General features: G+C 42.3%; 2 protein-coding genes across 3 annotated transcripts; both read right to left on the bottom strand.

The window, feature by feature from the left end:
- Window positions 1–6: 6 nt before the first annotated feature.
- Window positions 7–8,904, bottom strand: LOC110535281 (serine/threonine-protein kinase RIO3). Of its 2 annotated transcripts, none has more exons than XR_016484369.1 (13): window positions 8,146–8,880; window positions 7,530–7,648; window positions 6,833–6,975; window positions 6,512–6,619; window positions 6,183–6,292; window positions 5,846–5,989; window positions 5,553–5,680; window positions 5,043–5,225; window positions 4,733–4,892; window positions 4,478–4,558; window positions 4,226–4,315; window positions 1,754–2,789; window positions 7–903 (listed from the first exon to the last, which is right to left on the bottom strand). XR_016484369.1 is itself a non-coding variant. In XM_021620186.3 (13 exons), the coding sequence occupies exons 1-13, from the start codon at window positions 8,179–8,181 to the stop codon at window positions 793–795; spliced, it is 1,521 nt and encodes a 506-aa protein (XP_021475861.1). In that variant the 5' UTR covers window positions 8,182–8,904; the 3' UTR covers window positions 7–792. The 2 variants fall into 2 exon arrangements, 1 of the variants encoding a protein (XP_021475861.1); XM_021620186.3 differs by having other exon boundaries at window positions 2,682–2,789; window positions 8,146–8,904.
- Window positions 8,905–9,065: 161 nt separating this feature from the next.
- Window positions 9,066–18,178, bottom strand: LOC110535283 (polymeric immunoglobulin receptor). The gene is made up of 7 exons (XM_021620187.3): window positions 17,965–18,178; window positions 17,447–17,782; window positions 16,082–16,399; window positions 11,403–11,537; window positions 11,182–11,283; window positions 10,053–10,102; window positions 9,066–9,885 (listed from the first exon to the last, which is right to left on the bottom strand). Exons 1-7 carry the CDS (start codon window positions 17,999–18,001, stop codon window positions 9,694–9,696), a joined length of 1,170 nt encoding a protein of 389 aa, XP_021475862.3. The 5' UTR covers window positions 18,002–18,178; the 3' UTR covers window positions 9,066–9,693.
- Window positions 18,179–18,256: the final 78 nt, after the last annotated feature.

Genomic DNA, 18,256 nt, shown 5'->3' with positions numbered 1-18,256 from the left:
AAGATATAGGTGGTTTCTGCAGGCTTTTATACAAGTTGGACTGGCTGACTGAGTAATATTGACATGTTATAGTTACATATAGATTGCTTGTATTGTTTTATAACTCCTAGTTTAAGAGCAGTTTGGAGTCTCCTGTCAAGCTGCTGCTGCTCCATTTGTCCAGAGCAAAGGAAAATTAATGACAAAGCATAACTAAAATTTATGCCATTTATTTCCAACATTATATTGAAGTTGGAGATCACAGAAAAAACAGCTCCCTTGTACAATCAATGGACCTCAATGCATCTTGGTGCCAATGAAAAACAATTCATTGAGTCTTCATTCATGACTGCGCCTTTCATGATTAAAATATTAACTGACACGAACTAGGGCTCTTCACCAAATATTGGATTGCAATTTGTTCCCTTCATATAAACGCAAAGCTCTTTTCATTCGAGCCCAGTTCACCTGTGAAGATAACTTCATGTCATGAATGCTGAATACCATCTAATTTTTAAAAAGCAATAATTGTGTACGCATGTAGATGCAGCCGTCATGTCCCCCTTAGACGTCCCCATCCATTTCATCTACAAACGTAGTAATGGAATGAGATGTTGACATTTCATGGAGGTGTATGGGAGGCTGTTCAGCCCACTGCCCCCAGTGTAGCATCTTGGGATGCAGTGACCTTTCGACCTTGTGTCCCTCATTGTGATGAAAGACCTTTGGGTGGGGGTTTACTCGCCCATTCTCTCAAACAGAATCAACTGAACAGGATCCATGGAGCTAATCATGGTGTCTAACATCTCATCGTTAATCATCCTCGTGGTGTAATAGGGGAGGCCCTCCGTCGCTGGTGCTGGAGTAGGTTTTCTTGCCCCTTCTCTGCACGTGGTCTTCATTCATCTTCTCCAGTGCCTCGATCTATAAAACGACAAGTGAGGACAGTGTTAATACAAAAATCAAAGACGTAGAGGAAAGTAACCCATCAACTTAATTATGTGCATACAGGTAGTCAACCACTGTATGAAAGTTAATATTATAATCCCCGATTTCTGGTAAGCACTTTGACAAAAAGCGCTCTATATCTATACAATTTGATGGATTAGGGTCAAATTGTACATTGAACAAAAATATAAGCGCAGCATGTAAAGTGTTGGCCCCATGTTTCATGAGCTGAAATAAAATATCCCAGAAATGTTCAATACGCACAAAAAGTAAATTTCTAACAAATTGTGCACATCCCTGTTAGTATGCATTTCTCATTTGCTAAGACAATCCATCCACCTGACAGGTGTGGCATATCAAGAAGCTGATTAAACAACATGATCATTACACAGGTGCACCTTGTGCTGGGGACAATAAATGGCCACTAAAATGTGCAGTTTAGTCACACTCCACAATGCCACAGATGTCTCAAGTTGAGGGACCGTGCAATTGACATACTGACTGCAGGAACATCCACCAGAGCTGATGCCAGAGAAGTTAATGTTAATTTCTCTACCATAAGCCGCCTCCAACGTTGTTTTAAAGAATTTGGCAATGGGTCCAACCGGCCTCACAACCGTAGACCACCTGTAACCACGCCAGCCCAGGGCCTCCACATCCGGCTTCTTCTTATGCGGGACCATCTGAGACCAGCCACCCAGACAGCTGATTTAACTGTGGGTTTGCACAACTGAAGAATTTCTGCCCAAACTATTAGAGACCATTTCAGGGTCTTGAACTGACTGCAGTTCGATGTCATAGCCGACTTCAGTGGGCAAATGCTCACCTTCGATGGCCACTGGCACGCTGGAGGTGTGCTCTTCACGGATGAATCACAATTTCAATTGTACCGGACAGGTGGCAGAGAGCGTGTTTGGCATCGTGTGGGCAAGTGGTTTGCTGTCCCATGGTGGCGGTGGGGTTATGGTATGGGCAGGCATAAGCTACAGACAACAAACAATTGCATTTTATCAATGGCAATTTTAATGCACAAAGATATCGTGATGAGATCCTGAGGCCCATTGTCGTGCCATTCATCCGTCGCCATCACCTCAATTTTCAGCATGATAATGCACAGCCTCATATAGCAAGGATCTGTACACAATTCCTATAAGCTGAAAATGTCCCAGTTCTTCCATGGCCAGTATACTCACCAGAAAAGTTACCCACTGAGCATGTTTGGGATGCTCTGGATCAACATGTACAACAGCATGTTCCAGTTCCCTCCAATATCCAGCAACTTCGCACAGCCATTGAATTAGAGTGGGTCAACATTCCACAGGCCACAATCAATAGCCTGATTAACTCTGTGTATGAGATGTGTAGTGCAGCATGGTGGTCACACCAGATACTGACTGGTTTTCTGATCTTCTCCTACCTTTTTAAAATAAAAAGTATCTGTGACCAACAGATTCACAGTCATGTGAAATCCATATGTTGGGGTCTAATGAATTTATTTCAATTGACTGATTTCCTTATATGAACTGTAAGTAAAATCTTTGAAATTGTTGCATGTTGTGTTTATATTTTTCTTCAGTTTAGTATAAACATTCCCCACCCCAATAAGGCATTCAGTGCATGATAGATTTTTTTTTGTGTTAAGACAAGAGCCCACTTTAAACTGCCTGTAAAACTTAGTTCTGTAAATTCAATGCAACTACATGAATCTCCAACAGAGAAATAATACCCTCATAGGGACCTCAATGCTTTCTGACCTGGGCAAGGAAGTCTGCCTCGCTGTCACCGCTGAGCTGCAGCCCAGACACGACGTTGAAGAGCTCGTACACATTCATGGCTTCCGACACCCCACCCTTCTGGAAGAACTGCAGAGACGAGATAAAAACGATATCTTGTTATTAAAACCACCAGCGTGTCACTGATACAAAACCTGATGTAAGAATAGTGGATATGTTTTGACTTTCGCCTAGTTTCCACCAACACGCATCGTATGTTTTGAGGTGTGGCAGCTAAATATACAGGACCTCATCCTGTATATATACATCCTGTACCTGAACCCAACCCGTAATCATTCAGAATGAGCGACTAAACTCAACCCAACCCGTAACCATTCAGAATGAGCGACTAAACTCAACCCAACCCGTAACCATTCAGAATGAGCGACTAAACTCAACCCTTCCCGTAACCATTCAGAATGAGCGACTAAACTCAACCCTTCCCGTAACCATTCAGAATGAGCGACTAAACTCAACCCAACCCGTAACCATTCAGAATGAGCGACTAAACTCAACTTACCGTAACCATTCAGAATGAGCGACTAAACTCAACCCTTCCCGTAACCATTCAGAATGAGCGACTAAACTCAACTTACCGTAACCATTCAGAATGAGCGACTAAACTCAACCCAACCCGTAACCATTCAGAATGAGCGACTAAACTCAACCCAACCCGTAACCATTCAGAATGAGCGACTAAACTCAACCCTTCCCGTAACCATTCAGAATGAGCGACTAAACTCAACTTACCGTAACCATTCAGAATGAGCGACTAAACTCAACCCTTCCCGTAACCATTCAGAATGAGCGACTAAACTCAACTTACCGTAACCATTCAGAATGAGCGACTAAACTCAACTTACCGTAACCATTCAGAATGAGCGACTAAACTCAACCCTTCCCGTAACCATTCAGAATGAGCGACTAAACTCAACCCTTCCCGTAACCATTCAGAATGAGCGACTAAACTCAACCCAACCATTCAGAATGAGCGACTAAACTCAACCCAACCATTCAGAATGAGCGACTAAACTCAACCCTTCCCGTAACCATTCAGAATGAGCGACTAAACTCAACCCTTCCCGTAACCATTCAGAATGAATGACTAAACTCAACCCTTCCCGTAACCATTCAGAATGAGCGACTAAACTCAACCCTTCCCGTAACCATTCAGAATGAGCGACTAAACTCAACCCAACCATTCAGAATGAGCGACTAAACTCAACCCTTCCCGTAACCATTCAGAATGAGCGACTAAACTCAACCCTTCCCGTAACCATTCAGAATTAATGACTAAACTCTAGCCTTAACTTCAGGATTTGACGTTTGAAGAAATGGAAACAAGAGAGCAGCAGAAGCAACGAAAACACTTCGAAATTTGACGTTTGGAGAACGTGGACGCACATGAATGCTGCAGTGAGACAGAGCTTGTTGTGCAAATCAGGACTTTAGTCCGTGTTTACTGTGAGCTGGAAGTAACAGGCAATTTAAACCTACAGTACTTGTATCACTGTGAGCTAACTTACCGTAGCCACGTTCCTGCAGTCCCTGAACAGGAACTCAAGGCCATGAGGGTGATTGGGCTCAATGGACTGACTTACATCAATTAGCCAAACCTACATAAAACAAGATGATTAAATCACTCATGCTGAATAAAGGTAAAATCTCATGCCAGAATTTCCAGTTGAAATTAACCATGAGGAATCAGGTATAAAAATAAGGTGTAGACTGACCCACCTGGATAAATAAAGGTTAGACAAACATGATAAATAGCCTACCTTCCCCTGATGCCACAGCATGTTGTATTCGCTCAGGTCGGCGTGGATGAGGTTACACTCGTGATACAACTGCTGCATCATCTGCAAGGACAGACACACCCAGGGGTCATAATAACCCAGAATTATACTTCTCAGTCAGATACTCATCTCTTTGAAACGAGTGCGCACAACCAGATATTACTATGAGGTACGTAAATACACAACAACATAAGTAACGTCTACATTAGTGCATGGCGGCACAGCAGCTGCACTCACATGAAGCACTTGGTAATAGGCCCTGTTCATGTCCTCAGAGCCCAACATGGCTTCTTTCAGTTTGGGAGCCGGCACATGATCCTTGCCAATGAACGACATCACCAGGATGTGCTTCTTCAGAATCACCACCTCGGGGCATGGGATGTCAGCCTTTTTCATACTGATGGAGTGGGGAAGAGAGTGAGCCATAACACAGTTGGAGCATTGGAAACTGATATAAAAAATAAAAAATAAAGTTATTTGAACCGAGCGTTTAGATAAATGAGGTGAATTGGTGTTGGTCCATTTAAGTGACATCACCACCACGCACCGAGCCAGGTTGTGCATCTCTTTCTCAGCCCAGAGGCGGATAATCTTGCGGGGATTCAGCTTGCTGAAGCGTTCCTTGAAGCGGTAGTCGTCCTTGATGTACTTGTCGCGGTTCTTGAACTCATTGAGTGTGGTCTTGAAGACCTTGAGTACACACTCATCTGGGACAGCCTTCTCCTCCATGCTGGGAGAAAAAAAAACAATATTGGAAAACCTTAGAAACCAACTACAACTTAATTAACAGACATTTAGGGGGGGCAGTTCTATACAAAAACTGTTAAATACTACAACTATGGCTACTGAAATATGGCAAATAAATCTACTGCTATAGTGTCTCTGTCATGACATAATCATTGACAATGTAAAGGTCATGACGTAACTTCAGGCAATGAAAGGTCCTGATCTGACTCATCAGGCCAGGTGATAGACGCCTTGGGTCGATCAACCTTTGGTCAGTCAATTCAAGGTGTGGGTTCTTGCGAAACACAATTTGTCATGATGTCACCCTCACCTTCCCCCATCTGCGTGGAACACCACAGACTCCTTTCCAGTGCTGATGCAGCCGTTGATGTTCTCCAGAACGCCTGCGTTCACCATTTTGTACATGAGCAGACGGGTCCTTGGGTCCACTGCTTGTTCCTGTGAATGAAAAGAGGGAGAAAAGTACAGAAAAGAAAGCAGAGGTGGATAATCATGACGGAATTGAAATATATTAAAATACTATACAGATCTGAACAAGGCCATTTTGTTGTCATTTTCAAATTCTTATTTCTATTGTCAATTCCTCCTTTTGCATAGACTCACAGCAGTGGAATGCTCCTTTTTGTCATGCAGTCGGGCACTGCGACGCTGCTCGGAGTGGCAGTGTTGCTTCAGGGAGTTGTACACCTGGTTAGAGAGCTTCAGGTCCATGCCAAGCCCATCTCCCACATTGATCTCTGGGGCAAACTGGGAGGACAGGACAGAGAGGGAGATTACAAAAAGGCTGACCGTTTGGGATATGTTCACAATAGTGTGTACACAAATTAAGCCACACATTTCAAAGCTAAATGCTAATTACTACTTATACAATTTCCCCAATGTGTCTGTCTATTGAATGACGCTGAACCAAGGAAAAAGGTGAACTTCTTATCACTCTTACATTGTCCATGCGTGCAGTATTCTTCCTGCCACACACAACCTCATCGTGCTTAGTAGTGATGTTCTTGCCTTTCCCAGTAAAGCCTTTTCTTGGAGTTGTCGTGGGCTTATCTGGAACACGTTTAGAAAAAAAAGAAAAAAAGGTTAATGTATGTTGTTAATGTTAATGTAGTAAGTTTAACTATTGCTTTAACATAAAACAACCACCAATCAACAGCAACCAATATTTTATGCAGGAAGATGTTGGCCTGTTACAAGTATAAAGTAGATGTATTGGACCTAGCGTCAATACTGATATATGGGGTAAAATTATAAAGGAATGGACGTTACCGGCTTTGTAGGGGTCGTGGCGAGTGTCTTGCCAATCAACTTCATCCTCGGAGCTGTCGCTATCCTCGTAAGGGTGCACCATGCGATAGTTCTCAAAGGAGATGGACACTGCAACAGTAAAGAACAATCTCTCAAATTCTTCATAACGCCACTACGGTTCATTCTTTTTTACACATTCTAGAAACCTGGTCATGTTTACTAGGGTACAAAACACTTGAAAATGTTTTGACATGGAAAACTAAAATGAGCGGTCCAGGTGTTCTCACCCCGTTTACAACGAACCTTGTATTGTTCTAATACCAGATATGTTCATAGGCTTACGTTTGCTATCCCCGTTTAATTTTTTTTCTTCTGTGCGCAGCTGGGTGTCAAACTCCTTGTCAAACTGCATCTGCAGCATCTGAGCCAGCATCAGATCACAGTCCGTTTCTGGCTCCTCACCAGCATCCAGAGCAGCATTGACACTAGAACACATAGGATATTGGACATGAACATGCCATCCTACACCCACACAATAACCTAATATGAGTGTGGTGCTAGTTTCAATTGACACTGAAGTGCCTACAACGGCTAGACAAGAGGGTGAGAACATATCCTTTCAAGTTTTTATTTTATTTCACCTTTATTTAACCAGGTAGGTCAGTTGAGAACAAGTTGTCATTTACAACTGCGACCTGGCCAAGATAAAGCAAAGCAGTGTGACAAAAACAACAGCATTACACATAAACAAATGTACAGTCAATAACACAATAGAAAAATCTATGTACAGTGTGTGCAAATGTAGAAGAGTAGGGAGGTAGGAAATAAATAGGCCATAGAGGCGAAATAATTACAATTTAGCATTAACACTGGAGTGAAAGATGTGCAAATGATGATGTGCAAGTAGAGAGGGTAAGTAATACTATAGGGATGAGGAAGTTGGGTGCGCTATTTACAGATTGGTTAAGGTGAACCGACAACACAGACAAGGTGGTGTAAGGGATAGGGATATTGATGATATTATTATTATGGTACTTACTCTGGGGAATCAGGGAAAGCATTGCTTTCCTCATCCAGTTGCTTTGCCAGCTGCTCGCTCATGACGTCAGCGAGGGAACAGGGTGACACCGCCTTGGTAGTGGTGGCGCCCCATGGACTCTGAAGGACCATATATTCAAATGAGCTAATAGCAATACAGTCCAACATGATGCTTCCCTTTGCTAACATATCGATGTACTCGTTATGTGTTTGAATAACTACTTGAATAAAGCGGTAGTTAACCAATTAGTTGACAATCTAAGCGAACTATACACACGTTAGCCATCCTGTCAATCAAAAAAGCCATGCCAGGGACATGCCGCGACTTGTCTAACATTTATATAGCTTGCTAGCTAATACGTTAGTTACTTATTCTGAATTAACCAACGTTTGAAGCATGTCAGCCTGTTGGCTCGTCGCTATCAGATTTGGCTGTTGATGGATACGAATGTGAATTAGCGCTACAGTAGATCGATTAATGTATAGCTGTAACATTATTTAAAACTAATTTAGGTCACGTTATCTGTCCTCCCCAAGACGAGCCTTTTAAGGCTCGGTTTTCGCAAGGGCCATAGTACATGTCAAGAATGTCGGACTAAGTTAGCAAACTAACTCACCTTTGGTCCTTCTGCAGTGATCCCTATTTGATCCATGACAGCAGCCCAGAGTTTCAGTCTTTGACAGCAGCAGTATTCAGACAGTCAGATGTCGAGCAATAATCTTAGCTAGCAACACGTTTACGACGACAAACAGTCTCCTTTTATCGTTTCCAGAATTAGACACGATAATGAAACCGTTTAGATGTGTTATCTTAAGCCAAATAGAGTTAATGTCACTAATGAACAGATTTCTTGCTAAATGACAAGGATTTTACGAGAGCTGTAGAGCAAATTCTGCTTTGCGTTGTTCCAGAGATATTAGAAAAGGAAGAGAGAAGAAATCTAGTCGGAAATGACTGGAGCAACGTGTAAAGCACCGCCCAGCAGACTATTGACCAATCGCGTTCAGGTTGTTCTTCTGCGTCACGCAGTTGCTACGCTATTCGTCAAGCAATCCCTTCTAAAAAGTCAAGAGTTTGAGTCGAGAAACTTTCCTCAAAATAACGTAATTTCAAAGCTACACGATATTATAGAGAACAAGTTAAATATCTCATATCTCGAAAAATATGTGTAATTTTGTACCTGTTGCTCACGCAATTCATGCTATTTCATGCTTTTTTGAAATAGCGTCCATTTAAGTCCCATTTACTCCGTAAAGGAGTGATATCGCCCAAAATGCACCGTGCGGGCATTTGATGTCAATAGAATTTCCCATCTCCTCAAAAGTGTCTCTGGTTCTTCATCCTGAATAAGGAAATTACGTTTCGATCCTTCTTCGGGGAAAAAAAAGAAACCAGCAGGTTAAACCAGGCGCATTGCTGCCATCTACAGCTCAATGTGTTTCCCTGCTCCTACCATATACAGTTTATGGATCTTACCCTGCTCCTGAACCAAACTCGGCTCTTTTTAGTATAAAAAAAATGCATCCGGTCTTGCAATTTTGTTTTTAAAATGTATGTTATTCTTTAACAAGCATTTTTAACAATATCAGCCTAAAAAGCAAACACATTATCTCTGAAGTAAATTAGTAGACAGGTCTTTCACCATTAATCAAGGTATACTACACAATATTGGCATTCAATAAGTTTAATTCAGAATACATGTAATTGTTCAAAGTGTGTGCGTGCAGGGGCAGACTGGGACCAGAAATCGGCGCTGGCATTTCTAACCCCCCGGGCCATTTTCTTCCTTGAGGACCCTATTATTAGCCAGATAATGACAGGCCACAAGGCAAAAAATGGACCAGGCCATCGGGCATTTGCCAGAAATGTCAAGTGGCCAGTCTGCCCCTGAGCAACTTGGTAACTTGTCAGTTCTCACTGATCACACACATTCAATGTCCAATCAGCCTGTCTAATATTATTCTCAGTTGAGCAGCCATTCCTCTTATTATTTGACAAAAAAACAGCATCCCCCTCTGAAACTCATATGCCACTGCATCATCGTCTAGCACTACCTTACTACTATTACACACACACACACACACACACACACACACACACACACACACACACACACACACACACACACACACACACACACACACACACACACACACACACACACTCAGTGTCTGTCTGTGGTAGTGATATTGAGGCTTTGATAGATGTTGTCATAAGGTGTGATGTCTTGATAGACAGACTCCTGTTGGGCGTCGTCATCATCATCAACATCCTCATAAGGTTGGGTGGAGTATTGTTTCTTACAGGAAGCCAGTTTCACATTCACACACACAGCTTCTGTATTCTCATAAACATCCTAAAGAGAGTGAAAGGGGAAACAAAGTTACATGGGCATATCTACTCAAAAGACTGAATGTAGAGACTGTGGTTAGTGTGTCAGCCTTTGGAGCAGATGGTAATCAGATCAAGGTTGGGGATAGAGCAGCATGTATAGAGTGGACAGAGTAGAGAAAAGGCCCTCACCTCATACACCGACTCAGACAGCCCTGTTTCTCTGTGTGGTTCTGCAGACCCTGTGGAACACATAACATACACACTTAGATAGATAGATAGATAGATAGATAGATAGATAGATAGATAGAGATATAGAGAGATAGAGAGAGAGAGAGAGAGAGAGAGAGAGAGAGAGAGAGAGAGAGAGAGAGAGAGAGAGAGAGAGAGAGAGAGGAAAAAGAGAGATAGAGAGAGGCAGACATGGCTCTCAAGAGAAGACAGGCTATGTGTTCACTGCCCACAAAATGAGGTGGAAACTGAGCTGCATTTCCTAACCTCCTGCCCAATGTATGACCATATTAGAGAGACATATTTCCTCACTGCCCACAAAATGAGGTGGAAACTGAGCTGCACTTCCTAACCTCCTGCCCAATGTATGAACATATTAGAGAGACATATTTCCCTCAGATTACACAGATCCACAAAGAATTCGAAAACAAATCCAAATTTGAAAAACTCCCATATCTACTGGGTGAAATTCCACAGTGTGCCATCACAGCAGCAAGATTTGTGACCTGTTGCCACGAGAAAAGGGCAACCAGTGAAGAACACACTCCATTGTAAATACAACCCATATTTATGCTTATTTATTTTATCTTGTGTCCTTTAACCATTTGTACATTGTTAAAACACTGTATATATATATATATATAATATGACATTTGTAATGTCTTTATTGTTTTGAAACTTCTGTATGTGTAATATTTACTGTTAATTTTTATTGTTTATTTCACTTTATATATTCACTTGATATATTATCTACCTCACTTGCTTTGGCAATGTTAACACATGTTTCCCATGCCAATAAAGCCCTTGAATTGAATTGAATTGAGAGCAGAGCAGAGGAGAGAGACAGAGAGAGAGAGAGAGAGAAACAGAGAGAAAGAGAGACAGAGAGAGAGATAGAGAGAGAGAAACAGAGAGAAAGAGAGAGACAGAGAGAGAGAAAAGAGAGAGAGAGAACAGACAGAGAGCAGGAGAGAGAAGAACAGAGAGAAAAGAGAGAGAAATGAGAGAGAGAGAAAAAGACAGAGAGAGAGAGACAGAGAGAAAAGAGAGAGATAAAAATAGAGAACGAGAAATAGAGATTGTTACTCACCCTGGATCCTCTTGCATCTGTATATTATGATGAGTGCCAACATCAACACAAACAGACTCACAGAAAAAGTCATCACAGTGAACGCAATAAACACATAAGTCCCTAGAACACAGGGAACCAACAAGCACAGCTACCATCAATTAACAGGTAACACATCAACACAAATTATAACCGCTAGTGTTCTAATGGAATAGTGTCTGAATGATGCAGTGTTACTGTACTGTTGGTGAAGCCTGCTGATGAAGGTGGCATTAGTGATGATGATGTTGATGCTGATGATAATGATGATGTAGAGGTCACTGAGGTCACGGTGGTGACTAGGGTCATTGGAGATGGAGACAGAGGCGTTGTTGTTTCTTGTGGAAAAATCAGAACGAGATAAGAAAATATCTAATATGAATTCAGTCAATATGAGTACATCAGTGGAGGCTGCTGAGGGGAGGACGCTCATAATAATGCCTGGAACGGAGCTTCAAGCACGTGGAAACCATGTATTTGATACCCTTCCAATTAATCCGCTCCAGTCATTACCACAAGCCCGTCCTCCACAATTAAGGTGCCACCAACCTCCCGTGGAGTACATACATGGCTAGTGAAACATTCTACACTGAAACATTTTTAAAACGCAACACGCAACAATTTCAAAGGTTTTACTGAGTTACAGTTCATATAAGAAAATCTGTCAATTGAAATAAATGAAATTAAGTCCTAATCTATGAATTTCACATGACTGGGAATACATATATGCATCTGTTGGTCACAGATAGCTTTAAAAAAGGTAGGGGCGTGGATGAGAAAACCAGTCAGTATCTGGTGTGGCCACAACTCATGCAGCACGACATCTCCTTCACAGAGTTGATCATTGACTGTTGATTGTGGCCTGTGGAATGTTGTCCCACTCATCTTCAATAGCTGTGCCAAGTTGCTGGAACACGCTGTCGTACACGTCAATCCAGAGCATACAAACATGCTCAATGGGGGACATGTCTGGTGAGTATGCAGGACATTTTCATCTTCCAGGAATTGTGTACAGTTCCTAACGACATGGGGCCGTCTATCATCATGCAGAAACATGAGGTGATGGCGGCAGATGAATGGCACGACAATGGGCCTCAGGATCTCGTCACAGTAACTCTGTGCATTCAAATTGCCATTGATAAAATGTCATTGTGTTTGTTGACCGTAGCTTATGCCTGCCCATACCATAACCCCAGAGCCACCATGGGGTCACTTTGTTCACAACGTTAATATCAGCAAACCACTCACCCACACGACTCCATACACGCTGTCTGCCATCTACCCGGTACAGTTGAAACCGGGATTCATCCCTGAAGAGCACACTTCTCCAGCGTGCCAGTGGCCATCGAAGGTGAGCATTTGTTCACTGAAGTCGGTTTTGACGCCAAACTGCAATCAGGTCAAGACGCTGGTGAGGATGACAAACATGTTTCTGACAGTTTGTGCAGAAATTCCTCTGTTGTTTCATCAGCTGTCCGGGTGGCTGGTGTCAGACGATCGAGCAGGTGAAAAAGACGGATGTGGAGGTCCTGGGCTGGCGTGGTTACCCATGGTCTACGGTTGTTAGGCCTGTGGAACGTACTGCCAATTTCTCTAAAACAACGTTGGAGGTGGCTTATGGTAGAGAAATTAACATTCAATTCTCTGGCAACAGCTAAGGTGGACATTCCTGTAGTCAGCATGGCAATTGCACACTCCCTCAAAACTTGAGACATCTGTGACATTGTGCTCTGTGAAAAAACTGCACATTTTAGAGTGACCTTTTATTTTCCCCAGCACAAGGTGCACCTGTGTAATAATCATGCTGTTTAATCAGCTTCTTGATATGCCACATCTGTCAGGTGGATGGGTTATCTTGGCACATGAGAAATGCTCACTAACAGGGATGTTAGGCTCACTAACAGGAATGTTAGGCAACCTGCCTAAATTACTACAGACTTGTAGCACTCACGTCCGTAGCCATGAAGTGCTTTGAAAGGCTGGCAGTGGCTCACATCAACACCATTATCCCAGAAACCCTAGACCCACTCCAATTTGCATACCACCCAAACAGATCCACAGATGATAAAACCTCTATTGCACTCCACACTGCCCTTTCCCACCTGGACAAAAGGAACACCTATGTGAGAATGCTATTCATTGACTACAGCTCAGCGTTCAACACCATACTACCCTCAAAGCTCACGACTAAGCTAAGGATCCTAGGACTAAACACCTCCCTCTTCAACTGGATCCTGGACTTCCTGACGGGCTGACCCCAGGTGGTGAGGGTAGGTAGCAACACATCTGCCATGCTGATCCTCAACACTGGAGCCCCTCAGGGGTGCATGCTCAGTCCCCTCCTGTACACCCTGTACACCCACGTCTGCGTGGCCAGGCATGACTCCAACACCATCATTAAGTTTTCAGACGACACAACAGTGTCATAGACAACGATGAGACAGCCTATAGGGAGGAGGTCAGAGACCTGGCCGGGTGGTCCCAGAAGAACAACCTACCCCTCAACGTAACCAAGACTAAGGAGATGATTGTGGACTACAGGAAAAGGAGGACCGAGCACGCCCCCATTCTTATCGACGGGGCTGTAGTGGAGCAGGTTGAGAACTTCAAGTTCCTTGGTGTCCACATCACCAACAAACTAGAATGGTCGAAACACATTAAGACAGTCGTGAAGAGGACACGACAAAGCCTATTCCACCTCAGGAAACTAAAAATATTTGGCATGGGTCCTCAGATCCTCAAAAGGTTCTACAGCTGCAACATTGAGAACTGGTTGCATCACTGCCTGGTACGGTAATTGCTCGGCCTCCGACCGCAAGGCACTACAGAGGGTAGTGCATACTGCCCAGTACATCACTGAGGATAAGCTGCCTGCCATCCAGGACCTCTATACCAGGCGGTGTCAGAGGAAGGTCCTAAAAATGGTCAATGTCCCCAGCCACCCCAGTCATAGACTGTTCTCTCTGCTACCGTATGGCAAGCGGTACCGGATTGCCAAGTCTATGACAAAAAAGCTTCTCAACAGTTTTTACCCCCAAGCCATAAGACTCCCGAACAGGTAATCAAATGGCTCCCTGGACTATTTGCATTGTGTGCCCAACCCCTCTTTTACGCTGCTGCTACTCTCTGTTTTTCATATATGCATAGTCACTTTAACTATACATTCATGTATATACTACCTCAATTGGCCCGACCAACCAGTGCCCCCGCACATTGGCTAACCGGGTTATCTGCATTGTGTCCCACCACCCACCCACCACCCACCACCCACCAACCCCTCATTTACGCTAATGGGATCTGGGATCGTTTATTTCAGCTCATGAAACATGGGACCCACACTTTACATGTTGTGTTTATATTTTTGTTCAGTGTAGTTAATTAAAGGGGTAGTTTCGATAATCTATCCCAGTCATTTGATATTGATACATGCAGATATCTCTCTAATCCATACATATAGCATAACATTCCAGATTGAGCTTGGTTTTTAGAAACCTTAGATTTTTGGATAAACTATACAGTACCTTCAGATCAAAATCAAATCAAACCTTTAATAAGAGCTACACATTCTCATGCTATGAAACAGGTAGTGGGTACAGCAGAGAGGAATAAGCGAAGTGAGAGGGTTTACAGGTAGCCTAGTGGTTAGACCATTGGCCTTTACTAGACTATGGGGATATTTTATATGTGAATGCTTCCGCTCAGTGTTTGAGATGAATTGACACCCTTTACCATGATGCTTTGAGATTTATTTTAAACTGCAAAACACTTACTCACCACTGCACTTTGTATACCAGGGTTGGCTGGCCTTCTCTAGTCACTTGTAGGCTCAGTCACTGGTTTACTTTTATTTACAAGCCATTTTGGGTTTACTACCTTTTTATTTGGGCATATTTATTGTTCAGAAATGTGGTGGATACTCTCTTCGTTCGCTGGACATTATCCTGCTAACTGTTCCAAATGTCCGAACTGAATTTGGTAAAAGGGCTTTTATGTCCTCTGCACCATCGTCTTGGAACACCTTACAAAATACTTTTAAACTAGAATAACTTGTCCCGATTGGTATTTTTAAATCACTGATGAATGATGTTGAGACTGATTCCTTGACCTGTCAATGTTTTTAATTTGCTGTTTTGGATTTTGTTATACTCTTGTGAATTCTATGGTTTTTACTAGATAACTTGTAGTTTTTCATGTTGTTTGTCTGTCATTTTTGTCATGACTTGGTGCTGCCTATCTTGGCCAGGACGCTCTTGAAACATATATTTTAAATCTCAATAAGCCCTTCCTGGTTAAATAAAGGTTAAATAAAATAAAATTGGGCCAGTAGGTAACCGAAAGGTTGCTGGACTGAATCCCCGAGCTGACAAGGTACAAATCTGTCATTCTGCCCCTGAACAAGGCACTGTTCCCCGGTAGGCTGTCATTGTAAATACGAATTTGTTCTTAACTGACTTGCCTGGGAAAATAAAAAAATGTATTCCGCCTAAAATACATCCACAAAAATAAGAATTCTTGTACGGAAGTCAATGAGAGTGTCAAACATATTTTCTTATTTCAAATTTGCTACCTGAGGCTTATTTGATAGAATAAGCTGTAATGGTAAGGTTGTTGTGCTGATATAAGTGGACTTTATATCGGGAAAAAAACAAACAGACTTTATATCAGAGTTGATCCAGTTGTTCACATGGGTATCTGCTCTCTCATTGGCTAGAATGGTCCCACCGGATTCTCGCCTCCTCCTGTCTGCCTTCCATCTTTGAGGACATGTATTTCCATTGTTAGAGCTGCCACTAAACTATCTTGTCAAATATTATAGATCATATTTGATTACAGGTAGGGGTGAGGGTCACATGACTGAAATGCTCGAGAAAAAACTTTTCACCTTTGACCTCTAGATGTACCACAGAGTAGACATCCAAACCTCGATCGACACGGATGCCACACAAATACATCCCAGAATCCTTTTGGGTCAGCCCAGTGATTGTCACGGTGAACACTCCATCTGCGTTGTTGTCATGGAGAGAGAACCTCCCAGTGTTGTGCTTGGATGTGACTGTAGCCTGTTGTAGACATGTTGAGGGTCGGGTCCCTATGCAGAAGTACTTCTGACTCTCCTTGTGCTGAGGCTTGTAGGGACAGTTTACTGACACAGAAGCTTGGCTGTTGCCCTGGACGAGGGCACGGTTGTCACAGCACCAGTCTGCCAATCAAATGAGATACAAATTTCAGTTCAATTCCATTTTGTCCAAGACATTATTACACAAAGGGCAAATTCATGACAGGAAAAACCACATGAATGTCACGTAATCACTTCTCACATGTAATATTACGTGAAGTTAATTTGATAACATGTGACAGCATGTAAAGATAACATGAAACAAAACATGTGAATGTTCTTGCATGTGGAACTGCAAATTTCAAATGTTAAAAATGTTATTTAACCCTTATTTTACCAGGTAAGTTGACTGAGAACACATTCTCATTTACAGCAACGACCTGGGGAATAGTTACAGGAGATAATGGGGGGGGGGGGATGAATGAGCCAATTGTAAACTGGGGATGATTAGGTGACCGTGATGGTAGGAGGGCCAGATTGGTAATTTACTCCTGAATGTTACTCCTGAATCACTATGATAAATATAATAGTTTTTCTTGAGTGTATTGTGCAAAGCTGAAGTCCAAAGGCTAGGAATACAGGTAAAATCAGTCATTGACACAAACATGGTGGCGTTGCAGGAATATCAGAATGCCGTGAACCAAGAGGTTGTAAGTTTAAATCCCAGGTTGAATAATAATTACTGTATAAATAAACACACACAATGTAATCATGTATGTCAAATATGTACATTGAAAACACTGCGATTATTTTGTGATGTTCTGGGGACATCCTAATGAGTCATTTCTGTTTCCAGGGCATCATCTGTAAAATCTCATGTGAAAAATATTCACACGTGATCACGTGAAAATCCATATGGGAAATTTCACATGTGAAATAAAATGTTACGTGCAAAACGTGAAAATTTAATGTGAAATCATTTTGTAAGGGATGTGCTGGACAAAGCGATTTTAGATATATTATATACAAATACACAGTAAACATTGGTAAATTGTCATGAGTTTAGTCAATGCCATCTGTATCTAACTGTCTTTAGAGTTTATTTGAAGTTGTTAAATGTGCCTGCGTCATTTGTGTTGATGTTCCTGTAAAATGATTTTTTTAAATACATGTATAAAAAAGGGAACTTACCTTTGACTACTTGCAGTCTGATTTCTGTATAGATGTCTTTCCCATATCTGCTCACAGCGCACCAGTATATCCCAGCATGCTGTAGGGTCAGTTGAGTGACATTCACAGTGAAGACTCTTCTCTTTATGTCATCATGCAGAGAAAAGCTGCCTTTCTTAGTGTGGTGAACTCCCAAATGAGTTTCAATGACAATATCAGAGTTGCCACAGCCCCTATTACAGAGGTACTTTTTGTAATTCTCATACCCATGGCCATAGGAGCAACTGATCTCTGCTTCTCCTCCCTCATATCCTGATACTACGATCTCCTCTGCAATAGATACACTCCACAGAGCAGCTGGAGAGAGACAACAAGTTCACATCAGACACAGATCTGCCCTTTAGTTACTAGCTGCTTCAGCACAGAGAACAGTCAAATAGAAGCAACAGAAAATCAAATGTGTTTAGCAACCGCAACAATGTCCAGTGTTCTTCAAATCAGCTTTATGTTATGTTTTGTAGATATGATGATGAACTCACCAGAGAGGCCAAAGAACACTCTTCGAAGACTTGTCATGATGAACTGCTGTTCTCAGTTTGTCTCTACTGACTTCATTAAGTTGCTGTCTCCTGTCTCTCACATTCAGATTATTCCTACTTCCTCCTAGTGAGGGTAGGTTAGCTAGTCTCTCTCTCTCTCTGTGTGTCTGTGTGTGTCTGTGTGTTATTCTATTCTCTCCGCTTCAGTGTTTCCTGTGTGTGTCGACTTCTTTCTGATGGGGGACACCAGCCCTGCAGAACACGCATCATTGTTCACAATCATATAATGTGC

Source organism: Oncorhynchus mykiss, chromosome 11 (assembly GCF_057628025.1).
Source record: "Oncorhynchus mykiss isolate SJ-2025 chromosome 11, ASM5762802v1, whole genome shotgun sequence".
In the NCBI taxonomy this organism is placed as follows: domain Eukaryota; kingdom Metazoa; phylum Chordata; class Actinopteri; order Salmoniformes; family Salmonidae; genus Oncorhynchus; species Oncorhynchus mykiss.
This window is presented reverse-complemented; position numbering and strand designations above follow the sequence as displayed.

Excerpts from the sequence above, each read along its gene's own strand:
- LOC110535281 (XM_021620186.3), bottom strand. The coding sequence starts at position 8,181 with ATGGATCAAATAGGGATCACTGCAGAAGGACCAAAG. Across the intron at positions 7,649-8,145 it reads TCACTGCAGAAGGACCAAAG|AGTCCATGGGGCGCCACCAC; the intron begins GTGAGTTAGTTT and ends ATGGTCCTTCAG. Across the intron at positions 4,316-4,477 it reads TGCTGTGGCATCAGGGGAAG|GTTTGGCTAATTGATGTAAG; the intron begins GTAGGCTATTTA and ends TGTTTTATGTAG.
- LOC110535283 (XM_021620187.3), bottom strand. The coding sequence starts at position 18,001 with ATGACAAGTCTTCGAAGAGTGTTCTTTGGCCTCTCTG. Across the intron at positions 16,400-17,446 it reads CAGACTGCAAGTAGTCAAAG|ACTGGTGCTGTGACAACCGT; the intron begins GTAAGTTCCCTT and ends TTTGATTGGCAG. Across the intron at positions 10,103-11,181 it reads CAGATGCAAGAGGATCCAGG|GGTCTGCAGAACCACACAGA; the intron begins GTGAGTAACAAT and ends TGTGTTCCACAG.